The sequence below is a fragment of the Aythya marila genome (assembly GCF_965140915.1).
Source record: "Aythya marila genome assembly, chromosome: 5".
Classification (NCBI taxonomy): Eukaryota; Metazoa; Chordata; class Aves; order Anseriformes; family Anatidae; genus Aythya; species Aythya marila.
In genome coordinates, this window is record NC_139046.1 from 25,868,810 (window position 1) to 25,889,628 (window position 20,819).

Consider the following 20,819-nt stretch of genomic DNA (forward strand, 5'->3'; position numbering starts at 1 on the left):
ATGCTTGCTGTTCTCCAGCCTGCCGTTGTCCACCTGGGCTAGCTGCCCTGTGGGAAATACAGCATTACAGCACTTCTGCCTGCCTCTGGCACAGCTTGGCGGGCTGGCTTGAGAGCATTGGTTCTTTCTGTTCTTTACAACACCTCGTGAAAAAGCAGGTGAGCTCTAGAAAAGACAACTCCTTTACACCCTAAGTGGATGTGAGTGTTTTCTTCAGGTCCCCCTGGCTGATCCAGCCCAATCCTGATGCCAGCAGGCATTGTAGGGTTTATGCTGACTCCCCTGAGAGTGCCTGTTGGCCAGTGCTCACCTTTTTGCTGGGCTGGTTCAGAGGGAAGTGCCTAGGCCCAAAAGGGTTCTTGCTTCTGGTTATCATGTTAACAGGAGACGTTTGTGGGACACTGACTTTGGTGTCTCTTCCTGTCCGGGTTCTCCACACCTCGCTTGTTGTTGGCTGTGACTTGGCTCCTGCATTTGTGTGTGTCTTACCACAGGGGGAGGAGGTGAATGCTGGCAGGATCGGACTCACCCTTGTCCTGTCGGGGATGGCTGGGGCTCTGATCTCTGGCCTCTGGTTGGACAGAACCAAAACCTACAAGTAAGTCCCTTATTTGCCTTTGTGCCCCTAGTGAATCTGCTCTTCTCCCATTCTGTACAAGGAGCAACCCAGTGCAGCTGCAACCCAGCGGTCTAAGTACTGAATTGCTGGGAGAGGTTTGTAGGAAAAAAAACCACAGTTCTTGAAAATCCAGTTAGTCTAAAGTGAAGTTTAGAGGAGCGTGTTCGTTTGTGCTGGACCATACAGGGTCTGGTTCTAGTGCTCCCTAGGGAAGCACAGGGAGAGGATGAGATGGGCTGGCAGCTCCTTTGCCAGGGATGAGAGAGTTCTTGGCACAAGTGGAGTAATGACTGTACCAGACCATTTCTCTGCCCTTACAAACCAGCTTCTGTGAATCTTTGTCCTGCGTAATGAAAGACGCATTGAATCCAGTGCCCAGAGGCATTGTGCAAGTGTGTGCTGCTGGATTCAGGGCAGGGGCAAAGGGTGCTGGGGTTGTGGGTGGATGATTCTGGATTAGCTGCCTGGTGGGTTGGGAAAGCAGATCTGGCCAGCGTACCCTGCCGTTTGCAGTTTGGGTGAAGCTGGCAAGCTGTGGGCTCGCAGCTTCTGAAGCAGCCTGCGGTCCTCGCTGTCAAGTACAGAGGCCAAAAGAGGACAGGAACTGGGCTCCTGTGACAAGAAAGACGCGAGGACTCCTGGGGGTGCTGGGGGGCAGGAGCAGCTGACTAATAGAGAGACCAGCAGGTTGCTCGCTGCCGTTTCTAGATGGTGTACCATTGATTATTTCTTGTTTGACAGGCCGAGGAAATGGAAACACAGATGTTGTGAGCTGCACTAGCGAACTGTGCGGTCTGACTTGGCTCTTTCCAGCCCGGGGCTAGTGGCAAGGTAGCCTCAGCTGGCACTGCTGGGGTGGATGATCCTCCTGACTCTCCCTAAATGGAGCTTGGCTGTAGCACAAATGTTGAGAAGCTCTGTGGCTTGCGAGGCAGAGACAGGACTTGCAATTTGGCAGCACAGGAGGAAAAAAATAAATCCGGGATTTGTTCCAATGTCCCTGCTTGGAGGGACCATGTAGGCGGGCAGAGCTGTCTGAGTGCAGAAAAATAGGCCTCTGCCACCCATGGATTTTATCCTACAGACTCGTAAGGGTATCTGAGGATAGATTTAGCCTTAGATGAGGAGGAACACTGCTAAGAACTTGCTCTCCACTGCAGCCCACTAAGTGGGATTTCTGTGGAATGAGCAAATTTTTTTTTCTGAATACTACGGAGTCTTTATTTAGCCTCATTTAAAAGTCTATTTAAAAAACTGTCAAGATGCCAGATGTTCTAGGTAGGTACCCTCCCCCTTCTCTCCGCTTCTCAAATAGTGTCAGGAATGAAATGGTAAGCACATGAAAATCAGGAAGGAAAGATGTCAAGTCCTTTTTTTAGTCAGCTTGGGGAGAGAGAGAGAGGGGAGCAAATCAATGGGATCCAGCTGTGATTGAGAGGAGCAGGGGGAGGTTAATAACACAAGGCACTGCAGAGCACTATGTGGATGTTTGATCTTCACTGTCCCATCAGCAGTTCCTTGCAAGGGTGAAGCTGTGCTAAGTCCGGCTTCCCCCATCTGTTGTGCTCAGGCACCAAATGGCCTTGCATTCTTGCTTTTATTTGGCAGGCAAGTCCCTGCAGCAGCCCCAGAACTGTTCTTATTTTGGAATTACCAGGCACAGATTTGGCCCATGCAAATACGCAAGGGATGTGACGAGCGAGCCGGCCCAGAGCACGGGCTGCCTTTGGTGGATGTCTGGCTGAGAGCAGAGCACCTCCTTAAAAGAACATGTTCTGATGTTGGCTTAAACGGGGCTTCCCATACATCCTTCAGGTTCCTGGCTGAGAAAAGAGATGGGATTCTGACGCCTGGAGGCCGCTGGTTTGCTTTGGGTGCCTTGGTGTTTGCAGGGGAGCCTGGCTTAGAATCAGGGGTTTAGGGACTGGATTAATCAGTGCTTCTCTTTGACTTTTAAGGGCAGTGTTCACGTGGCCTCCAGGCTAATCCTTGTGTAGTGAACATGCCTTTACCATATCATGCCACTTTTCTTGTGTGAGGGTCACAAGTATTATAAAACTAAATGCTGAAGGAGGTGGTAAAACAAACAAACAAACAAAAAAAGAACAGCAAAAAAAAACTCAAGCCAGCACTCTCCAATTCTTCCCATTTCCAGAATCTGATGCCTTAGTGTCTTTAATGGTGAGATCCTTATGGAAGTATGGGAACAAAGCCTTGTGCAGCCTGGCATATGTGCTGTGCTCATGGTAAAGCCTGCAGAGGCTGTCTGTCATCCCAGCCCATGCAGCAGAGAGCACTGGAGCTGCACAGAACATCCCAGTGAGCAGCTAAAGCTGTACAGCGAGCTGTGAGCCCACCTGTCCCTTGTTCATTTATTCTTTCAGGTGCTGTTTGATAAGCCTCTGGTGTTCCTGCAGCTCAGATCCCTTGTGAATCTGGTCCTGCTCCTTTGGCTTTCCTTGTCCTTGTGACCTCATGAGACACAGCTGAGCTGGGCTGTGGCTATTCCTTGCTCGAGAGCTTCCTCTGGAGTTGGCTGAACAGCAGAAGTGGTGCTCTCCATTTCAGTCCTGTGTCCTGCTGGTTCTGACCCTGGTTGCCTTTCCTCCCCAGCATCTCTCTTTTCTCACAGTCCCTTGTACAAGGTCTCTAGTCCACCTCTTAAGAAGGCTGGGGAATGTGGCCGTGGGGCAGGTAAGTGTCAGGACAGCATAGATTCACCAAAGCAATCAGCGTGTCAGCTCCTTCATGGATTTCCCTTTGCCACAGAAATGCAAAACCAGCTGGTGCACCAGTTGGTGCCCTGAGCTTCCTTCTCACCTTCTGTGGCATGGAGATAGGTTAATCCCAGTTGTCCTAAGGTGATGTAGCAGGATGTGTAACTTCCACCGTGCACTCACTTCAGTGGGCAGCCTCTCAGGGGAGGCTGGCTGTACCTGTCCCAGCCAAGGATGATTTTCAGTCCCTGTGGGGCCACCACGGGCACAGATTGCTACAAATACCAGGATGCTTTGCAAATGTCCTCCATGAGTCTGTTTCTTCTTCACGTTTTTCTCTCTCCCATAAGATATTTATGGCTGTGATAAGAGGCTTATCAAGGAAAACAAGGCATTTGCCATGCCCTGGTGCCCCTAGGGTCACAGAGCATTCTCCTTGTCCTCTGCCCAGTGAATGTGGTGACAAGACCACTTCCTGAGCAAGCACCGTGTTGTCTTTCCCTGGGGATTCCTTTGTTTCCCTGTGCCCCATCTACTTATGTCTCAGCGAAGCCCTTTGCTCGTATGCAAAAATCTGGGCCTTGTGTAGACTGCCGAGCACTGAAGTCTCCTTTTTTGTCATCAGTGCTATACTCAGGGGAGCGTGGCCTTGCTGAAGTCCGATTTAGCAGAAGTCTGCCTGGGTGCTTGGGGCTGTTCCCTGCAGCAAGAGGTGCATTGGGGCTGTCTGCTCCAGTTCCAGTTAGGGACTGTGGCAGGCAGGGACCTGCTCAGTGCAGAGATTCAGGGTCTTTCCTGGTGCGTGACTTCCACAGTACGCAAGCCTGGGGTCTGGTTCCTTCCTTAAGTATTTGTCAGTTCCTTTTTTACTGCTGAAGCCTAATGAGTGGGGGAAACAGGTTAACGAGGAAAGCTTGTTGTCTCCTTCAGCCAGCTAACATGTGGTAGGTGCAGTATCCATGACAAGATGGAAAAGCTTCCTCTGTTTTTTTTTTTTGTTTTTTTTTTTTCCTATAATTCTGCGACTCCAGTGGAAAGCACCACGTGCTTTAACCCGCAAGAGCTGCTTGCTTCTCTGAGGCAGCCTCCTCTAGTTCTTAGTGAGGGATCGTGTGTTCTGGGAACTTCCTTCTTGCAGCTTGACTAATGACACAGCATCAATGCGAAACAAGGTCCTGACCACATCTGGTCACTAACTCGTTCATCCTCTTTGCCTGGAGATGAAGAACAAAGTGCAAATGTGGGCAACCGTCAAGAGTGTGAATCAGTTACAAACTGCACGCAGTGCCTGAGCCACGAGGCTGGGAAACTGGGTGAGATTTCATAGGACTAACCTGTGACCTCTGCACTGAGACCAAAACTAGTTGGGGTGGGTGCAAAATATTATCCAGGTGTCCCAGCTGTCCCTACTAGCAGAGATTAAGCTTTGTAGGTGCTTCTTGGAGGCCAATGCTGCTGAGCTGAGCATGTATTTTAGCACTGAATCCTGCATGGCTTGGAGACTCCTGCTTATGGAAGCCCCACCTGCTTTGGACTTGGTCTGTGCCGCACAATGAGCTGTAATTCTTGCCTTGAGCCTTGCAGTCAGCCCTCTTTTGACCAGGCTGCTGTGCTGTCCCCTGTCAGACTGGGGACCTGAGCTTCTTGGCTGCCTCATAGGTGTGATGCCCGGACCCCACGCAGAGCTAACCCTCTGTGAGGTTGGGATATAAGAACTCCTAGGTCCTGTTTTTGCTTCTCCTGCTGTCTGTGCAGACCATGCTGAGCTCTGTAGCAGTCCAGTTCCTCTGTCTGTGGTAAGGATGTGAGAAAGCTGTGCAACTTTTTTTTTTTTTTTTTTTTTTTTTTGTTACTGTGTGCTGCAAACTATATCAAGATCTGTGGGTGAAAAGAATAGTAGGATTTGATTAAATGAAACCCTGACTGTGCTTTTCCTTGCAGGCAGACAACGCTAGTGGTCTATATCATGTCTCTGGTGGGAATGATAGTCTACACTTTCACTCTGAGTCTAGGCCACCTCTGGGTGGTCTTTGTGACTGCAGGTGTGCTGGGGTAAGTTCATGTGCAGGCTGCTTTCCTCTGTGTGTAAGCTAATAGGATATGGCAGGGAGGCAGGAGTCACGATCCTGGAGGGGTTGGGAAGAACCATAGCGTGCTCCCCCATGGGATAAGGACAAAAAGATCTGTGCTTCCCATCACTCTCATGTGTTTTGTTACTCAGGGACATTAGCACAGCCTGCTTAGCTGCAGCTGCCTTAAATGTCCCAGGTAATCAAGGCAAAGTGTTTGGGAAGTGAATGGGACGTGGGTGCTGTAGGTGATGCTGTGCCCCAAGGCTGTGGGCAAAAGTATTTGTGGGTAGGAGGGGGACCTATGCCATGAAGAGGGACTCGGTTCTATGGTCTGTAGCAATAATAGGGAAAACATCCCGTGCAGTCAGTCAAGCATCCCAACAGGCATTTGGGCTGCATTGTGCCTCTTTGGTCTTCTTCCTAGCAGTTACTGAGTCACCTTTTCCATGTGTTCCTTTTCAGGTTTTTCATGACAGGGTACCTTCCCCTGGGCTTCGAGTTTGCTGCAGAGTTGACGTACCCAGAATCAGAGGGAACATCATCAGGGCTCCTTAATGTCTCAGCACAGGTAGGTGTTCTGTTTTTTTTTCTTTTCTTGCCTCTTTAAAACCAGATATACCAAACTGTTGTTCCCATCCCTCACCCCCATTTCTTGTCCATGATTATTGTCTTGAACCGTGAATCCAAGCGCATCAGGATGTGGCTTTTCAATGACAGTCCTTGTGGCATTTCTCTGTTCTGTTTCTGCTGAGGAGAATGTCCATCAGGATACCAGTTATCCTTGCCTTTTCCAACATTGCTCCTAATTGCCTAGGACCTGCCTCCTCTCCAGTGAGAGATGGGATTCCAGCATGAAGCGTCACCTGTCTTTCTCTTAGCTGTGAGGAGGTGCCCCTGGATGTGTTTATAACCAAAATTTAGCCTAGGTAGAGGCCAGACAAGCTGTCGGCCTATGCTCAGATACTGAGATGAAGCTGGGAAGCTGTTCAGGCTGCTTTGTGATAACAGTACAGCTTGACCCTGCCTTTCCTTGTAGATCTTTGGTATTGCTTTCACCATCAGCCAAGGGCAGATCATGGATCGCTATGGGACGAAGGCAGGAAACCTCTTTCTTTGTTCCTTCCTGCTCCTGGGGACCATTATGACAGGTAATTAAAGCTCTCAGTGTTCTGCTGTGACTCTTCCCCTTGAGCCTGGCATGTGAACTGAAGGGCTTTTGTGTGTAGTGGTGTCTTCAGGAAAGGGCAGGACCTACATGGCAGCCCCATAGCAATGCTGTTGTGCTTTTTCAAGAATCTGGCCTACAAAGAAGATCTAAGGCTTCTTGCCCTGGCTGCTGGCTGGGGTCTCCAAGATGTGCCTTCTGCATGTTGCAGTAAGGAGTCTGCCCTGCCTGCTTCAGAATTGTCTTCCTCCTCCGGGAGAGTGATTTCCATTGCTTCTCATTATGTGTTCTCCTCTGAGGCCTCTGCTGCCCCTTAGAGTCCTGGGGATATTGATTTGGGGTTTGTGTGGCAACTGAACTGCCTTTACATTTTTCTTCCTCTCTCTGTCCCAGCATTCATTAAGGCTGATCTCCGAAGACAGCAGGCCAATGTGGAAAGTGAACGTACAGTGAGTAAATCCCCTTCAATCCCTGTTGCACCCCTGCTGTTAGCTCAGGACAACTCCCAACCTCCCTCCCTTCTAGGAATGGGGCTGGCCCTTTCTGAGGTACAGCTGTAGCTGTGCTTCTCTTTTCTTATCCCACCACTTGCCCAGGCTATAGGGAAGCTCCTTGCTGGCATTTTCAGACAGGTGGCTGTAATCCCAGCTCTGCCAGCTGCTGGGAGCCTATATTTGCTTGCTTTAATGTCATGCAGTCTCTATAGGCTCTGGTCCTCTGGGAATTTGCAGGGCTTCACACATGTTGGTAGTGGCTAGGAGAGATGTGGGGCGGTGCTGTGCTGGCCTCTCTTTAATAATGCACCAAGCCCTCCAGTGCTTTCCCCTTGTTCAGAGCTGGGTGACCATTCTTCCAGCTCCTTAGAGGGGCAGATTGTTCCTCTCATTTCCTGTCCTCAGCTACAAAGTGGAGTTCATTGCTTGGGACACAAGGAAACTGAGTAGCAAAGCCCAAACTGGGGCTTGAGCAGCCTGCCTCCTCCTGCTTCGTGCAGTTCTATACACAGGGCTGCTCGTTCATGTGTGAGCACTAGAATTCAGGGTACCTGTGGTGTGCTGTGCCATAAATGCAGCTGTTTGCATGTGGGAGAGGACCTCTAGTGAATGAACTGCAGTGGATATTCTCAAGTTCTCCCTGTAGGGAAAGAGAGGGGATGGGTGGCTTCTTGGGGCACTTCTTACTGCTCTGGGCTCCTCTTCTAGGGCATTAGCAGAGCCATCCACTCCATGTTTGTGAAGCCATCAACGACCATGACTACCAAAGTGCATAAGCTCTGTTCTCTGCTTGCTCAAGTCAGCCCTTTTCAGACGACAGTGCTGCCTTCCTTCAGATAACCTAGCCAATCTAATCTGGGGAGAGACCAGAAGGTCCAAGAAGCAGCCCTGCTCCAACTGGCTGCTCAGGAAGGTGGATTTTCAATTACAAAATATATGCTTTTAAATTTAATTTTATTTGTTTTGTTTTTACAAAGCTATCAGAGCACAAATGCAGAGGGTAGGGTAAGTAGAGGGAGCTGATGCTGCCTTGGGTGGTGGTTGCACATAAAGTTCTAGAGTAGACAAAACAAAAAGCTGCATGGTTGATCTAGTTTGGGTAAAGGAGTCCCTCCCATTGCCATAACTTAAGAAAAATTCCTGATATTTTTCTTCTCTGAGGCTGATAGCTTGGGCTGATTTCAGTAGTGGTGAGCCTCATGGCCTACAGGTCTGAGCTAGAAGACTACTGCTCTCCTGGAGTCCTGGCACGAGTGGAGTTAACTGGAGGACACTTAGCTAAGCTGAGCTGGGGTAAAGAGCAGTCTGTTTTGATGCACACCAAACTGCCTGTGTCCCTCGATTAGAGTGATGAAGCAGAAGATACATTTTAAGGCTAAACCACTCTCTACAAGCCCTGTGGTAACAACGGCCATGGGGAGAAGTGCTGGTGACACTGCCTGTTAATTCAAAGCGTGTTTGTGGAAATCCTTGAGATATCAAGGTCCTTTGGCAGTGCACGTGATGCCTAGTAGTAATAAGGTCCTTTACCTTTGTCAGACGCTTCTCTCACCAGATGAATTGTATGCTTTTACCATTTTTTTTGGTATAAATCTAAAATACAGTTGTAAGATCTTGCTGCTGGAGAGGGGGTGTTGAGACCAGAGCAAAAGATAGTATAGGTGTCACTTGTATAATCCTAAAGGCTTCCAAAACTGACTGCAATAAGAACCAGAGGGACGTGTGTGAGGTAATAGGTCTCTGTTAGTCAAAAACTTCACTGGCAGCTCCTTCTCCCCGAGGAGTCATGCTCTGTGGAAGTCATGATGGATGCCCCCCCTACCCCTCACCCCCAAATGTGGCCTCTGAATGGCTGAGCTCACCTGGTTATTTCTCAGGTTTAACGAAGAACCCTGGGTGCTTGACATCCTGAAACAGGGCTGACCCTGGTGTTCTGCATTAACGTGGGTGCCTCCATCAGCTGGGCTTAGGCACCGTGTGCTGCCTTTGTGGAGAGCTCTGATGGGGTCATGTACTGGAGCTTTGCTACATGGCATGCCTGCCTTACACATGCTTGGGTGATTTTTACGGGTTTCTTTCTTTGCCTGTCCATCTTACTTTTATTTTTCCCTCCCCTCATTTCCTTCCCTACTCGCTTCCCTCTTTTCTGGGATCTGACTTGTGGCTGTTGTTACAGAGACTCCAGGGCAGCAGTCAGATCACGGATTATGGACTTGTAGCTTGTAACCCTAACCCCATCAATTCCCATTCCTGTTCACTAGCTCACACACAAAGGTAGGAGAATCACGCTAATCTGCCTGTCTGAACATTCACGGGTGGCACAGGCACCAAGCCAATGACACGAGTGGGTCAGCAGCAATAGCCACGGAGTGCTGAGTGCTGGCCTTCCTGGGGGCAGGTTTGAGAGGAAAGATAAGGCAGCTTTCCCGAATGATCCCACCAGACTCGCATCAGATGGGGGCATTCAAAGAGGTGCAGCAAAGCAGAGCCTGGTATTGGAGCACATGAAAAACTGAAGTGTCAGTAAGTTACTGGAGAGAGGAAGTGCAGGTATTTGGAGGCCTTCCTCTGATACTTTTATTGCCCATATTCTTGGCTGGAAGTGATACCAGAAGCTCTGTAGAAGAATTGGCTCTCATCACAAGCAGGGTGTGTGGCCAACTACATGAAGTTTATTTAAAAAAAAAAAAAGACAACAAAATGTTTTCTAAGGAAGTCATTGGGTTGGTGCCTTTTGGTGTATGAATCTCTGAAAATTGTAAAGCTCTGTGCTTGGTGATCTGTGAATCTCAGCTGCACTTGGCATTTCCTCAGCTGTTGCTTTGGGTGCAGTGCTTTACTACTCACTGTGCTCTGCTTTGTGCTGGCTGGCGGCCCTGTCAGGTTAACCTTACTGCCCTTTGCTTTTCATTAAATGCGTCTGTCACTTCGTGGCCACAGCCAACAGGGCTAACAGATAACAGCAGAGTGTTGGAGAGTGCGTGAGCTGGGCGAGCCTGTGGTGGTGTACTGGTAATTTTTTTGGTGGCTGTAGCTTATGTCACTGCCTTCACTGCTATCAGCCCTACACTGGTACAGCTGCTGGTGTTACTGCTACTATCCCCACTGCAAAACAGACATTGTGAGGCTCAGGCAAGCTGCAGTGTGGCTGTTGCAAGGAGAGGACAGGCTTCCAGAGTTGGATTTGAGCTTCCAGAGGATCCAGAGTTGTGAAGCTGTGCAGGACCCATCCTTCCCACCTCTGGAGTATTGGCCTAGTTGGTTTGAGTCTTCCTGGTGGAGAAATAGAAATGATCTGGTGGAGAACTGTCACAACGTTAAACTGGATGTTCAGCTTTGGTGCAGGGTGGGACTGCAGAACAGCCTGGTTTTCCAGTGTACTAGGACACAAGGGAAAAAATATAGAAGCTAATTCTTACACAGAGAGATCTCTGCCTAGCAGTGTGTCCTGGTGATGAAAGGGAAAGACGAGGATCTGGCTGAACTGCTGACTTTGCAGGGAGGAGTGTGTCATGCCATAGGTTCAGTGAAGAGAGTGAGCATTTTTCAGCCTTGACTGCCCAGGGATCACAGCCTCTAAGCAGCCACCTGTCAGAGCTTTTGGTGACCGCATCCACACTGCAAGGATGTTTTTCCCTTCTTTCTGCAGGACCTGCCTTGTGCTCACAAGCAATTAATAGAACTTGTAGTGGATCTAAATTAGCCTAATGGCACTGTGAACACCTTGTCCTCTATTACAAAAGCTGTAATTTGGTTCCAGCAATCCTCCTGTTTCTGTTCCCAGAGCGTTATCAGGGTCAGCTTTCTGTATCTCAGGTCACTTGGATCAAATGCCCTTTTTGCATGATGACGAGTCCCTTTGTGAGCTACCTTTGTTATAGGTGTATCTGAAGCCACTCCAACATTCTGCCTTAAGGCTTCATAGTGCTGTCAGTTGATTCAGGATACATATCAGAGTCCTGTATATGCTGTGTACAGCCTCTGCTCATCCTATAGAGAAAGGCAGGATTGTCTTTTATTTCTATACACTGGACTTTGCCAGATCTCTTTGAAAATAGCAAATTTGATTAAGGTGTGTTCAGGGCACTGTGTAGTAGTTTCATATAGGGGAAGATAAACTTAACTCTGTTTGTATGTCAAGATCTTGTTCTTGGTGGTAGAAAGCACGGAGTAGAGTGCTTTCTGACTCTTTCCTGGTTTTTGAATTGTAATAAAATCACAAAATTTATCTGGAGTGTTACTCTAGCAGCAGAGCTGAGCACTGATGAGTATAGATGGCTTTGAGGTCACAGGTCATTCTGGAGGTACAGCCACAGGAAGAGATTTGTTTGAAACGGGACTGAAGTTCTGCTGTGTCCTCAAGCCACGTATAGCATAGGTCAAGACTTGCTCAGGGCTAAGCACCTTGTATTGATGGTTGTTTAGTTGCAAAGATGCATGTGATGAATCTCAGTGGAATACCTGTGTGTGTGTTTCCTTTTCATCTCAAGGACAGTGTTATTTAGAGGCTGGTTAGGGCCTCAGGGAAGGCATTCTACCTCTATACCTTGCAAGCTGTAGCGTGCTCTAGCTCAGTAAAAACAAACAAAACCCACAAAACAAACAAACAAAAAACCCTGCTGGAATCTTGCATAGTAGGCACAAACAGTGTGCATGCCATCTCCTGCTGCTTAAACTTCCATGCTCCTTTACTGTATTTACTGTGTGGCAAGCTCTCTTCTCCCCAAGCCACAGACAGGCCAACTGCACATCCTCTTGTAGCACTCCCACCTGCGGGAGCAGCCTTCCCTTCCCCAGGCGGGGGAGCCCTGCAGGCTGTCTATCTCCTAAACCACTGTTCCTGTAGCTCCATGGCAGGTAAGCAGCGCAGAGATCCCAGAGCTGCTTGGGGAGCCTGTTCAGGGCTGCCAGCATGCTCTTCTGACTCATTCTAGTGGGATTTCCCAAGCCTGAATGCAGCTTTCCCATTATTCCTACCTCTGGCACTACTTCATGCAACCCCTCCTGCTGGTAGGAGGTTTTTCTGCACTGCCTGGCTTTTGCCTCGAGGCGTCTCTTTGGAGCTCTCCTCACCTCACTCCTCTGCTCTGGAATACTGCTGCTGCCCTCTGTACAACCTTTTCAGCTGCAGTTTGTGCAAGAGGCTACTCAGAATGAAACTGTTCTGTAACTCTTGCTTCCATGCTGCGTGGACTTCTCTTGAACAGCACCGGGGATGTGAGCCTTTCTCATGTACCTCTGACTCCTGCCTCAGATCTGTTTTGCCCACAGTGAGTTAACTCAAAGCCCAGGCTCCGGGAGACTCCACATTTACCCTTACCAGTCTGCGTGCTGTGCTCTGACTCAGTGACAGTTGTGTCCTGCTATAAGCAGTCGGAATTTGGAGAGGTTTCTGTTTTATTTCTTATGGCTCTTTAGGATATGAATAATGAACTTTGAAGAAGGCCTTATCAGTACTACTCAGTGAATTATCCCAGCCATAAATCCAAGCTGGGGTCAGGGAAGAAAGTGGGCAGAGGGTGCCAGTGCTGAACGGGGGTAAGATGGGGATGTGTACACTCGAAGGTGAGCAGTACCAGAAACATGTCAAGGAAATGAAGAGGCCCTCTGATGTGACACAGAAAAGAGGAGCTGGTTGCTCTCTGTAAAATTCGGAGGGTGCAGAGGATACAGGTTCTCTGGTAGTTGGATGGATACCGCCCTTCTCCCTGGCATGCAGGAGGAGTTCCCAGTTTCTTCCCTTGCCCAGAGAACTGGCCGTGCAGCTTCACCACTTTGAGGTCAACCTCACATCACAGGGACATCATGAGGACTGCAGCAAGTAGCTTAGGGGAAGCGGGATCGTTGCTCTGCCCTGCTGCCCTGGTGTCCCTTGTCTGAGCACTAAAACCCTCTGGAGGCAGAGGAGGGAGCCAGGCGCACTCGGATTGAGCTCCCTGAGGGTGGTGATTCTCCTTTGGGGATGTAAGTCAGGTTGGATGGGGCTTTGGGCAACCTGACCTGGTGAAAGATGTCCCTGTCTGTGACAAGGGGGATTGGACTGGATGATCTGTAAGGGTTCCATCCAGCCCAAACCATTCTGTGATTATCTGATACCTGCATGCTTACAGGGAGTTGTGAATGAGCCAGCCTCTGGCCAGCTGGTCTCTGAAGCCCAGGTCTGGCCATGTGGGATCCTAACCATATTCTTTTCCTCTGTCTGACTTGCAGAAAGTGATGCCAGAAGCCTGCACTGTTCCCGTAGTCCTCAAGGAATCAAAGCTATAAAAAAGAGGGGTGGCAGAGCTGGGAGATGGAGGATTCGCCTCCCCCTGCCCTCATTCCCACCTTTGCTACCTGCACCATCCTCCTGTTACACCTGAATTCTGGTGGGGGGCTGCTGAGAACTGCTCCTAGAGTGAAACGAGAAGGGAGTTGCTCTCATCGGTTGTACCTCTGCATCTTGCTGTTCTGGAGACCGTGCTAAGAGGAAAAGTTGGGAGAAGCCCCTGCTGTCCCAACAACGTATGCTTGGAAAAGCCTGGTCGTGTGAGGGTGGCACCTTGCAGGTGGTCTCTTCTCTCAGGGAAGGTGTGACCTGGAATGCAGATGCTGGACCATGTTTACTCTGTGAGTAACCTTGTGGGAGTTGTGATCCCTCTGAGGGATTCCTTGGAGTGCCTGTGCTCTTCTGCGTGGTGCACGGGTGATGATAGAGCCCTCAGCACACCACCAGCCACTGCAAAGCAGTGCAGCTGCTGCTGCCAGGAGCAGTTTTTGTATCAGACTGAGGATAAACTGCCTTAGAATTCACCTAAGTTGCTCTGATGTTCCTGTGTAGTAGGAGTAACCGAGAGGTACCCATGGATCTCCTGTTGGAGGCAAGGTCTAGTTCTGGGGCAGATGTTGAAACTACAGCCTGAGCCCAGCTCAACACTACGCCAGCAACAGGACAGTCAGACCACAAGCTCCCCAGGCTGAGCATCACATCCTCCTCCTCACTGACAAAGTGCCTTTTGCAGCTTTTGACACTACAGAGAATTCTGTGGGGTACTACGGTGAGCTAACCAGGCAGGGCTGTGTTGCCCTGGGGAGTTGTTTTGGGCATGATGGGAACAGAAAGGTGCTGTAGTGTGGGAACTTTCCCCTTGTAATAGAGAACAGGAGGAGAGGGTGGGGGTTGAAGCCCTCTCACCAGCATTTGTGTCTTGTAGACACTGCCCCTCTGCATGCTGCTGCTCATCTTGCACTCACAAAGGGAGAGAGACCCGTATATCCCTTTGCCTTCCTTTCCAGCATCCATCCCCTGGTGGGAGACATTGAGTGTCCTTATACTTAGATCATGCAGTGATGTATGTGCCATTTTGGAATACCAAAAAACAAAGCACAAATATGGAATGGATAAAAATGGCCTTCTCTAACATAGGGTTTTTAACAACTTTTTTTTAGTGAAAATGTGCAGTGTTTCAACCAGAAGTCCTTTCTTTGGTAGTTGGGGTCTAAAAAGGTTTTTAAATGTAAAGTTTATATTAAAAAACACTAAGTGTATAATGCAAGGTGACAATTTCATATTAAATGCTTGAAACTGTCTCCAGGTGGTTTTTATTTAATAGCCTGAACTATTCTGCAGAACAATCCTTTTTTTGCCCACTGCTACTGTTGTGCTCTTTTCCTCTTTCCCTTTCTTCTGCACAGGCTTCCCAGCTAGCAGCTCCTGCTGGTTCCATCCTGCCTTCAGTGCACTGCCCATCTGTTGTGGGCATTATTTCATCTAGGTCTAAGCAACCTGTTCTGTTTTCTGCTTGCTGTAGCTATAGCTCAGTCCTTGCTCATGGATGCATGGGGTTTGTTGTCACTTATGTGCTGCAGAAGCAAGAGCTACAGCCTGTGTGTGAGAGGGAGAGAGATCAGTCAGCCCTGGAGCTTTGTTGGAAGGAGTCAAGGAAAGACTCCCATCTTGCTGCAAAGAGAGGATTTTTCCTGCAACGTGGAGTAGAAACTGCCTGTTCCAAGGCTGTACATCCTCTACTCCCTCCTGGATAGCTGAAAAGACAGACGCAGTGCCCTGCAGTTTTCTGTCATTTATTAGAAACAGCCCCTGTAGAACATGCACATGCAAGTCACAGCAGTGCCAGGGGCAGCACATTATCCCTCTTTCCCGTCTACATGGTCAGTGGATCCCAGGTGGCTCTACACCTCCTCCCCACAGGTGCATGGGGAGCACAGTCCTTAGTGCACTGGGCACACCAGAGATGTTCCCTGCCATCCCTCAGGGAGGCACTCACCAAATGCCCCCAGCAAGCTTTGACGTGAACTCCTCTGGGGCCTGATTGTTGGCACTGGTCAGTCAAAGTGTTGCCTGGACATGAAAAAACTCAGCAATGAATGATTGACAGAGTCCAACATCGATCTGCCGGTGGGACTGGTGTCCTGGGCGAGTTCAGCAGAGCTCCAGTCAAAGTCTGGCAGTGAAGACAGGAGCCAATGCTGACCTAGACAAGACACTTGGTCTCAGTTTTTCTTCTTGTTTTGTGACTGCGCTTCTACCTCCAGGTACTGCAGCCCAATCAACATCCCCAGGATAGAGAAACCTGTGATGGAGATACAGTCTAAGTCATGTAGAAAGAGCTGAACAGATGAGATAGTCACCTGCACCGCCCCAGGGAGAGTCCTGGGGGAGCTGATAGCTCCGGGGAGGCTGGGGGGCAGGAGGGAAGGATGCAGAGCTCTACTCACTCGCTACCATGAGGGGTGCCATAATTCCCATTGTCAAGGCTGCAGTGTGGTAAATGAAGACCTCTGAGAGGAAGTGAGCAAGGGCCACAACGAAGGTGAAGAGTGTGATGTAGTAGAGGCTGTTGGAAAGCAGGAAACAGGTTATCACACGCCCCATAGTACAGGCATGGCTGAGTTGAAAAGCAGTAAACCTGCATGCTGCCCAGTCCGTGCTCGCTGTGGGAGCACAGAGGGCACTTGGTTCGCAGCCTAGCGAGGTACAGAAGCTCCATGGGCACCAGCTGGGAGGAGAACAGGGCAACATGTTCACTGGTGCACTGAAAGCCACTGTCACTGTCTGGCCTGAAGGTAAGGAAGAGGGAGGTGAGCAAAGGCAGGGAACTGGTGAAGTGAGAAGCAAGTGTGCATGCAAAAAGAGGTGAGAAGTGGATGCACTGAGGATCTGGGCAACAGGACATGACCACCTACAGGCTGCATCCCCCAGGAAGACATCTTCCCACCTGTGCTCTGCTACCCTCTAGGGGCTACAGCTGAAGGAAGGGAGCAGGTCCATGAGCTGCAAGATACAAAATCCTTCTGAGAAACAATGGGCTTTATTGCCATTGCCAGCACCCCCTGAGCCACAGATGAATACAGGTAAGCGGAGTCCCTGCACCTCCCCACCACAGACAAGCCTGGGCAGTCCCTGGGGCTGCAGGAGGCAGTGACAGCAGTGAGTTCCACCAGACTCCAGCACAGGCTCTGCCTAGCACAGACCCAGGTCACTCTGCAGGAAAATCCCACTCAGAAAGACTCCTGATACTACATGGGAGACACAGCCTGCCTCCTGCCGCATCTGCCATGGCTACACACTGTGCCTCAGGCCATGTCATCAGCCCCAGGTAAAAGCATATGACAGAAGGCTGAGTGTTAGGAGCACAGCAAGGGCTCCCTCAACCTGCCATAGCTGTTACCTGAGCTGTCATAGGAAAAGAGGTACCAGTGGGATCAGCATCACCAGTTAGTTTAACACCCACAAGCAGCACCCTCACCTGCAGATGCCTGCCAAGCTGGGGCTCAGAGACACATGACATAAAAACCTGGTAACACAAAGGAGCACACTCTTCTCACGCAGGCAGGAGGCAGAACCAGCTAATGCACAAGCCCTGCGCTGCTCCCAAAGCCCTTCCAGAGGGAGGCACCCAGCCCCCCAGAAGCACCTTTTGCACCCCCCTACCACCCGTGGTGCTCCCCATGCCCCACGTTCGCCCTGCCTCCCCCACGTACGTCTGGTTGCGGATGTCCAGGGCGCAGAGGCAGCGGACCACGGAGGACAGCAGGGTCCAGACGCCAAACGTCCGGGCCTGCAGCCCGTTCACTGCGCGAGAAGGGGGGAGAGAACCGAGGTGGGCGGGGGGCGCTCCACAGGGGAGCCCCCCCCGAGGCGCCGCGGCCCTGCCAGGCCCCGCGATGCGCCCAGCCCCCCAGCCCTTACCGAGGCCGGGGCTGGTGGTGTAGAGCTTCTCGGAGACGAAGCTGTGGTCGCGGAAGCACTGCAGGGCGTTCCCGGCGGCGATGACAGACACCATGAGCAGCCAGCTGCGCAGCACGCAGAGAAACCGACCCATCCTGCCGCCAGGCCGACCGGCGGCGCACTGAGCGCCTGCTCCCCGCGGGGCGCAACCCCACCGCCCTCCCGCGCTCCCATTGGCCGCCGGCCGCGCGCCACGCGGCGCGAGAGCCTCACCCGCCAATCAGCTCCCTCTCTCACCGCGCTCGGTCCCGCCCCCTTCTTTCAGCCGGCCGTGCCTACCGCCGCGCCTGCGCAGTGCGGGCGGCGGGCGGCGCCTGCGCAGTGAGGCGGGGCGGGGCCGGGCGCGGCGGTTGTTGTAGTAACGGGGAAGCGCCGCGCGAGCGGGGTCGGCTGAGGCGGCCGGGGCCCCCCGCGGCCGTTAACGGCCACTAACGGCCGTTAACGGCCCCCGCGCGTGCCGGGAGCTTCGCGAGAGCCCCCCTGAGGCCATGCCGGGCGCCGCGGCGCGGGACGCGGAGCAGAGCGGCTCGTCCGCCGCCGAGGAAGAGGAGGAGGAGGAGGAGGAGGAGGAAGGCGAGGAGGGGGTCGCGGACGGGCTGAGGTGAGGGCAGCCGGGGGGGGCGGGCTCCAAAGCTGCGTCTGTCTGTGGTGTTTTTCCTGTGGTGTTCGCAGGTTGGGAGGTTTCTTGGGGGCACGTGGGAAAATGAGGGAAATTCGCGGCTTTTTTTGGTCGCTGTCGCTGTTTAGCTGCAGTTTTGAGCTCCCCGCAGAGAAGGGAGGTGTGCCCCACGCTGGCCTGCTGTGCGCTGTTCTATATCCTGTCTTAAAACTGGCTTATGGCAGCTCTGATGTCTCCCCTCAGCTTCTGAATTTCCTGTGAGTTGCTGGTGTATCTGTTCCATCCTTGCTTGGTAGCTTCTTTTAGTTTTGCTCCCTTCCTCTTCCCCAGGCCGGAATCCCTATTTTTTATATCAATTTCACTCACTTTAACGCATTCTGTTTGCTTTCTTCTCGCTAGGGCTCAGGATTTAGGGCTCTAGGGCGAAGTGAAACCTCCCTTCACACCAAGCAGTAGCTGGCTCAGCCTTGCCAGACCCTTACGGAGCACCAGGTGAAGAGCTGCCTTTGACTGCAACGTCTTCCTAACAGCCTGCCTGTGTTAAGTGGCCAAGTGTCAGGCTAGGAGTGAGTGATGGTCACCTGGAGGATTGTCTGAGCCCTGGTAGCCTTACTGCAAATCCTCGGGGCAGGCTTAACGTAACCTCCCCTTCTGTTGCCTCAGCTCATTTCCCACTTATGTAAGGCTCTGGCCTGTCCTGTGAGTTCTGGAATCCTCTTGGGTCCCTTCCATCTGAACAGTTCATTACACCCCACCAGTTGATTTCTGAAGGCAGCAGAAGCAGCTGGCAGTGCTGTGGAATTGATTTGTCAGGGGTAACTTGGTTAAGAGGACCAAGGTTACACTAAAAAGGACTTTCCTAGTGCTAGGTATAGGAAGTGTTTTGTCTTCTGTAGTGTCTCCAAACTTTTGGCATACAATCTTGCATGTTAAATGCTTCTCTCTGTCAAATGCTTCTCTCTGCTTCTTTCTCTGTGCCACTGTTCCTTTTTTTTTTTTTTTTTTTTTTTTCAGAAAGATACAGATATGTCTGTCCAACCCCTTGGTTTCTGTTTTCTCTTAACTTTTTCATAGTTTTGTTGCCTTGAGCAAGGAGTAATAAGCAGTCTGAGCTTTATTTGCTTCAGCAGGTTGACAGGTTTGCTTTCTGTCATCTTAGGATTTTGTATCACAAATTTTATTTGTGTGTGTGTCCTTAATTCCTCTATCTGAGCAGCCGGTAGTTCCCAATGTAGGGCTGTTGTTTTGGGCAGGACAGATCTGGGAACCTGGAGCATCTTTGAGTGGCTTCCTGGGGGCATTGCTGTTGAATTCTGGGCTCACAATCCCCTGCGCCTGGCAGAAATTAGAAGGGAAGAACACACAAAATCATTGCATTGAGCCAAATCTTCTCTAGTCTGTCAAATTTTGCAGGAGTGCCCTTTTGCTCACTTTAGAGTCCAGGATTACAACCAGGCAGTATGCACAGATTTTAATCCCTTAAATTAGGGACTGAAACCAGTGCTGTAAGGTCTGGTTGTGTGGATATCAGTAGTTACAGCCTACTCTGAGCTATGGATCTTGTTCTCGGATGCGCTGTAAATCCAAAGAAATGTAGCTGTGAAAATTCACGGGTTTTCTCCCAAATTGTGCTCAATCAAATCAATACAAATTAAACAAAGCTCCTAGTTAAAATGATAAGACTGACCCCAAAAGAGGATGATTTGGAAGGTTCCCTTTTTAGCTGAGAACCAGGGTACCTCGTGTGTGTCTGTGTGTCCTGCCCGTGGGCTAGGTGAGCAAGCACGGGCAAGCGCAGGGAACTGCTGGGTCCTCCCAGTCAGTAACTGCTGCGTGTGTGCGAGGCTCAGCAGCTGCTAACACTAACTGCCTTGCTATTTTAGGGATCATCCGTGCATCAGGTGGACTGGTGGTGGCTGCAGGCGGATCCCTATCTTCGTCTTTCATGCTGATGCCATTCTGACCAACGACAGCTACCTCCGCCTAATTGGAGGTGGGTGCAGCAAGGCAACAGCTTCTGGCCTGAAGGTGTGAAGCAGAAGTCTCACACTGAGATGTTCCCTTCTCTTTGAGGGGAAGAGGAATTGATAGGAAGGAAACTACAATCTTCTCTTGTCTCTGAGCTTGGAGACATTCAGAAACACTTGGTCGAATTGGTGAATGTGTATCACATTTGGTTTGTGATAAGTGCTTATCTTTGGCCCTCTGATGGGTCCTGGAACGTTTTGATTTGGAACAAATCAGATTTGGAGGCTGTGCTAGAACCTATGACCAGAAGATAAATGCACTAATTTGTAGCTGAGAACTTAAAATCAATCCTTCCAGTGAGTTTTGAGTCTTGAGAGGGTTTCATCATGAAACAGAGCCGCCAGCCCTGCAGTGGTATTAATAGTAGTAAGCTTTAAAAACAAATCTCAGCTTCTATAGCCTCACAACTGTGAGTAAGGCTGTAAGCAAAATGATTGCTTTTATAACAGCACTGCAGTCAGACTAAACCTGTCTAGTGTCAAACAAGGGAGAGCTTCTAAATAAGGCAAAGTTGTTATAAAGAGGCACTCCAGATTGCGAGAGTTAGTGCTTGTGGGTGTGTATGGCTGGGAACTCTTTTTGGATGTGCTGAGTTGGGGAAAAACTAAAATCCACTCAGCTTTTTCTTGTGTAGATGCTGACACCTCTTTCTTCTCTTGCTTCTCCCTTTCTTAGGTAATTGGTGCACTCATTTCTAATGTCCTAGCCAAGCAGAAATGCTCTTGGCTCCTTTGGGTAAGGGGTGGAGAAGGTGATTTGTGTGTAAAAACTCCTGATCCTTTTGATGTGTGTTACAAATGTACTTGGTGGCAGAAGCCGATGGTGATTGTAACTTGTGCCCTAATTGGAGTGCGGTGTTTCTTATACTTTTTCTCAG

At 50.3% G+C, this 20,819-nt stretch overlaps 3 protein-coding genes across 9 annotated transcripts in view; 2 read left to right on the forward strand and 1 right to left on the reverse strand.

The window, feature by feature from the left end:
• Window positions 1–14,629, forward strand: part of FLVCR2 (FLVCR choline and putative heme transporter 2) — a 32,770-nt gene extending 18,141 nt beyond the window's left edge. Inside the window, exons 5-11 of one of the 2 annotated variants that reach the window (XM_082762562.1) lie at window positions 495–598; window positions 5,278–5,388; window positions 5,871–5,976; window positions 6,445–6,556; window positions 6,967–7,022; window positions 9,244–9,341; window positions 13,278–14,629. In XM_082762562.1, coding sequence (XP_082618688.1) covers window positions 495–598; window positions 5,278–5,388; window positions 5,871–5,976; window positions 6,445–6,556; window positions 6,967–7,022; window positions 9,244–9,341; window positions 13,278–13,284 — 594 coding nt within the window. In that variant the 3' untranslated portion in view covers window positions 13,285–14,629. The remainder of the gene's footprint in view (window positions 1–494; window positions 599–5,277; window positions 5,389–5,870; window positions 5,977–6,444; window positions 6,557–6,966; window positions 7,023–9,243; window positions 9,342–13,277) is intronic. The other variant, XM_082762563.1, reaches the window with a different exon arrangement.
• Window positions 14,630–15,112: 483 nt separating this feature from the next.
• On the reverse strand, window positions 15,113–17,413 carry ERG28 (ergosterol biosynthesis 28 homolog). Of its 2 annotated transcripts, XM_082762225.1 has the most exons (5): window positions 17,257–17,413; window positions 17,049–17,139; window positions 16,020–16,124; window positions 15,783–15,901; window positions 15,113–15,637 (listed from the first exon to the last, which is right to left on the reverse strand). In XM_082762225.1, exons 1-5 carry the CDS (start codon window positions 17,387–17,389, stop codon window positions 15,558–15,560), a joined length of 528 nt encoding a protein of 175 aa, XP_082618351.1. In that variant the 5' UTR covers window positions 17,390–17,413; the 3' UTR covers window positions 15,113–15,557. The 2 variants fall into 2 exon arrangements, with proteins under 2 accessions (XP_082618351.1, XP_082618350.1); XM_082762224.1 differs by lacking the exon at window positions 16,020–16,124.
• Window positions 17,414–17,748: 335 nt separating this feature from the next.
• The window catches only part of TTLL5 (tubulin tyrosine ligase like 5), a 137,940-nt gene continuing 134,869 nt past the window's right edge, over window positions 17,749–20,819 (forward strand). For 2 of the 5 annotated variants that reach the window (XM_082760913.1, XM_082760916.1), the window contains exons 1-2: window positions 17,752–17,896; window positions 19,798–19,907. In XM_082760913.1, the coding sequence (XP_082617039.1) occupies window positions 17,784–17,896; window positions 19,798–19,907 (223 nt within the window). In that variant the 5' untranslated portion in view covers window positions 17,752–17,783. Of the gene's footprint in view, window positions 17,897–19,797; window positions 19,908–20,819 lie in introns of all 5 variants that reach the window. The other 3 variants (XM_082760917.1, XM_082760915.1, XM_082760914.1) reach the window with 3 other exon arrangements.

Coding starts and splice junctions, on each gene's coding strand:
- ERG28 (XM_082762225.1), bottom strand. CDS start 17,389: ATGGGTCGGTTTCTCTGCGTGCTGCGCAGCTGGCTGCTCATGGTGTCT. Junction 16,125..17,048: donor CTGGACATCCGCAACCAGAC/GTACGTGGGGGA, acceptor CCTTACCTTCAG/GCCAGACAGTGACAGTGGCT. Junction 15,638..15,782: donor GGCACCCCTCATGGTAGCGA/GTGAGTAGAGCT, acceptor TCTCCATCACAG/GTTTCTCTATCCTGGGGATG.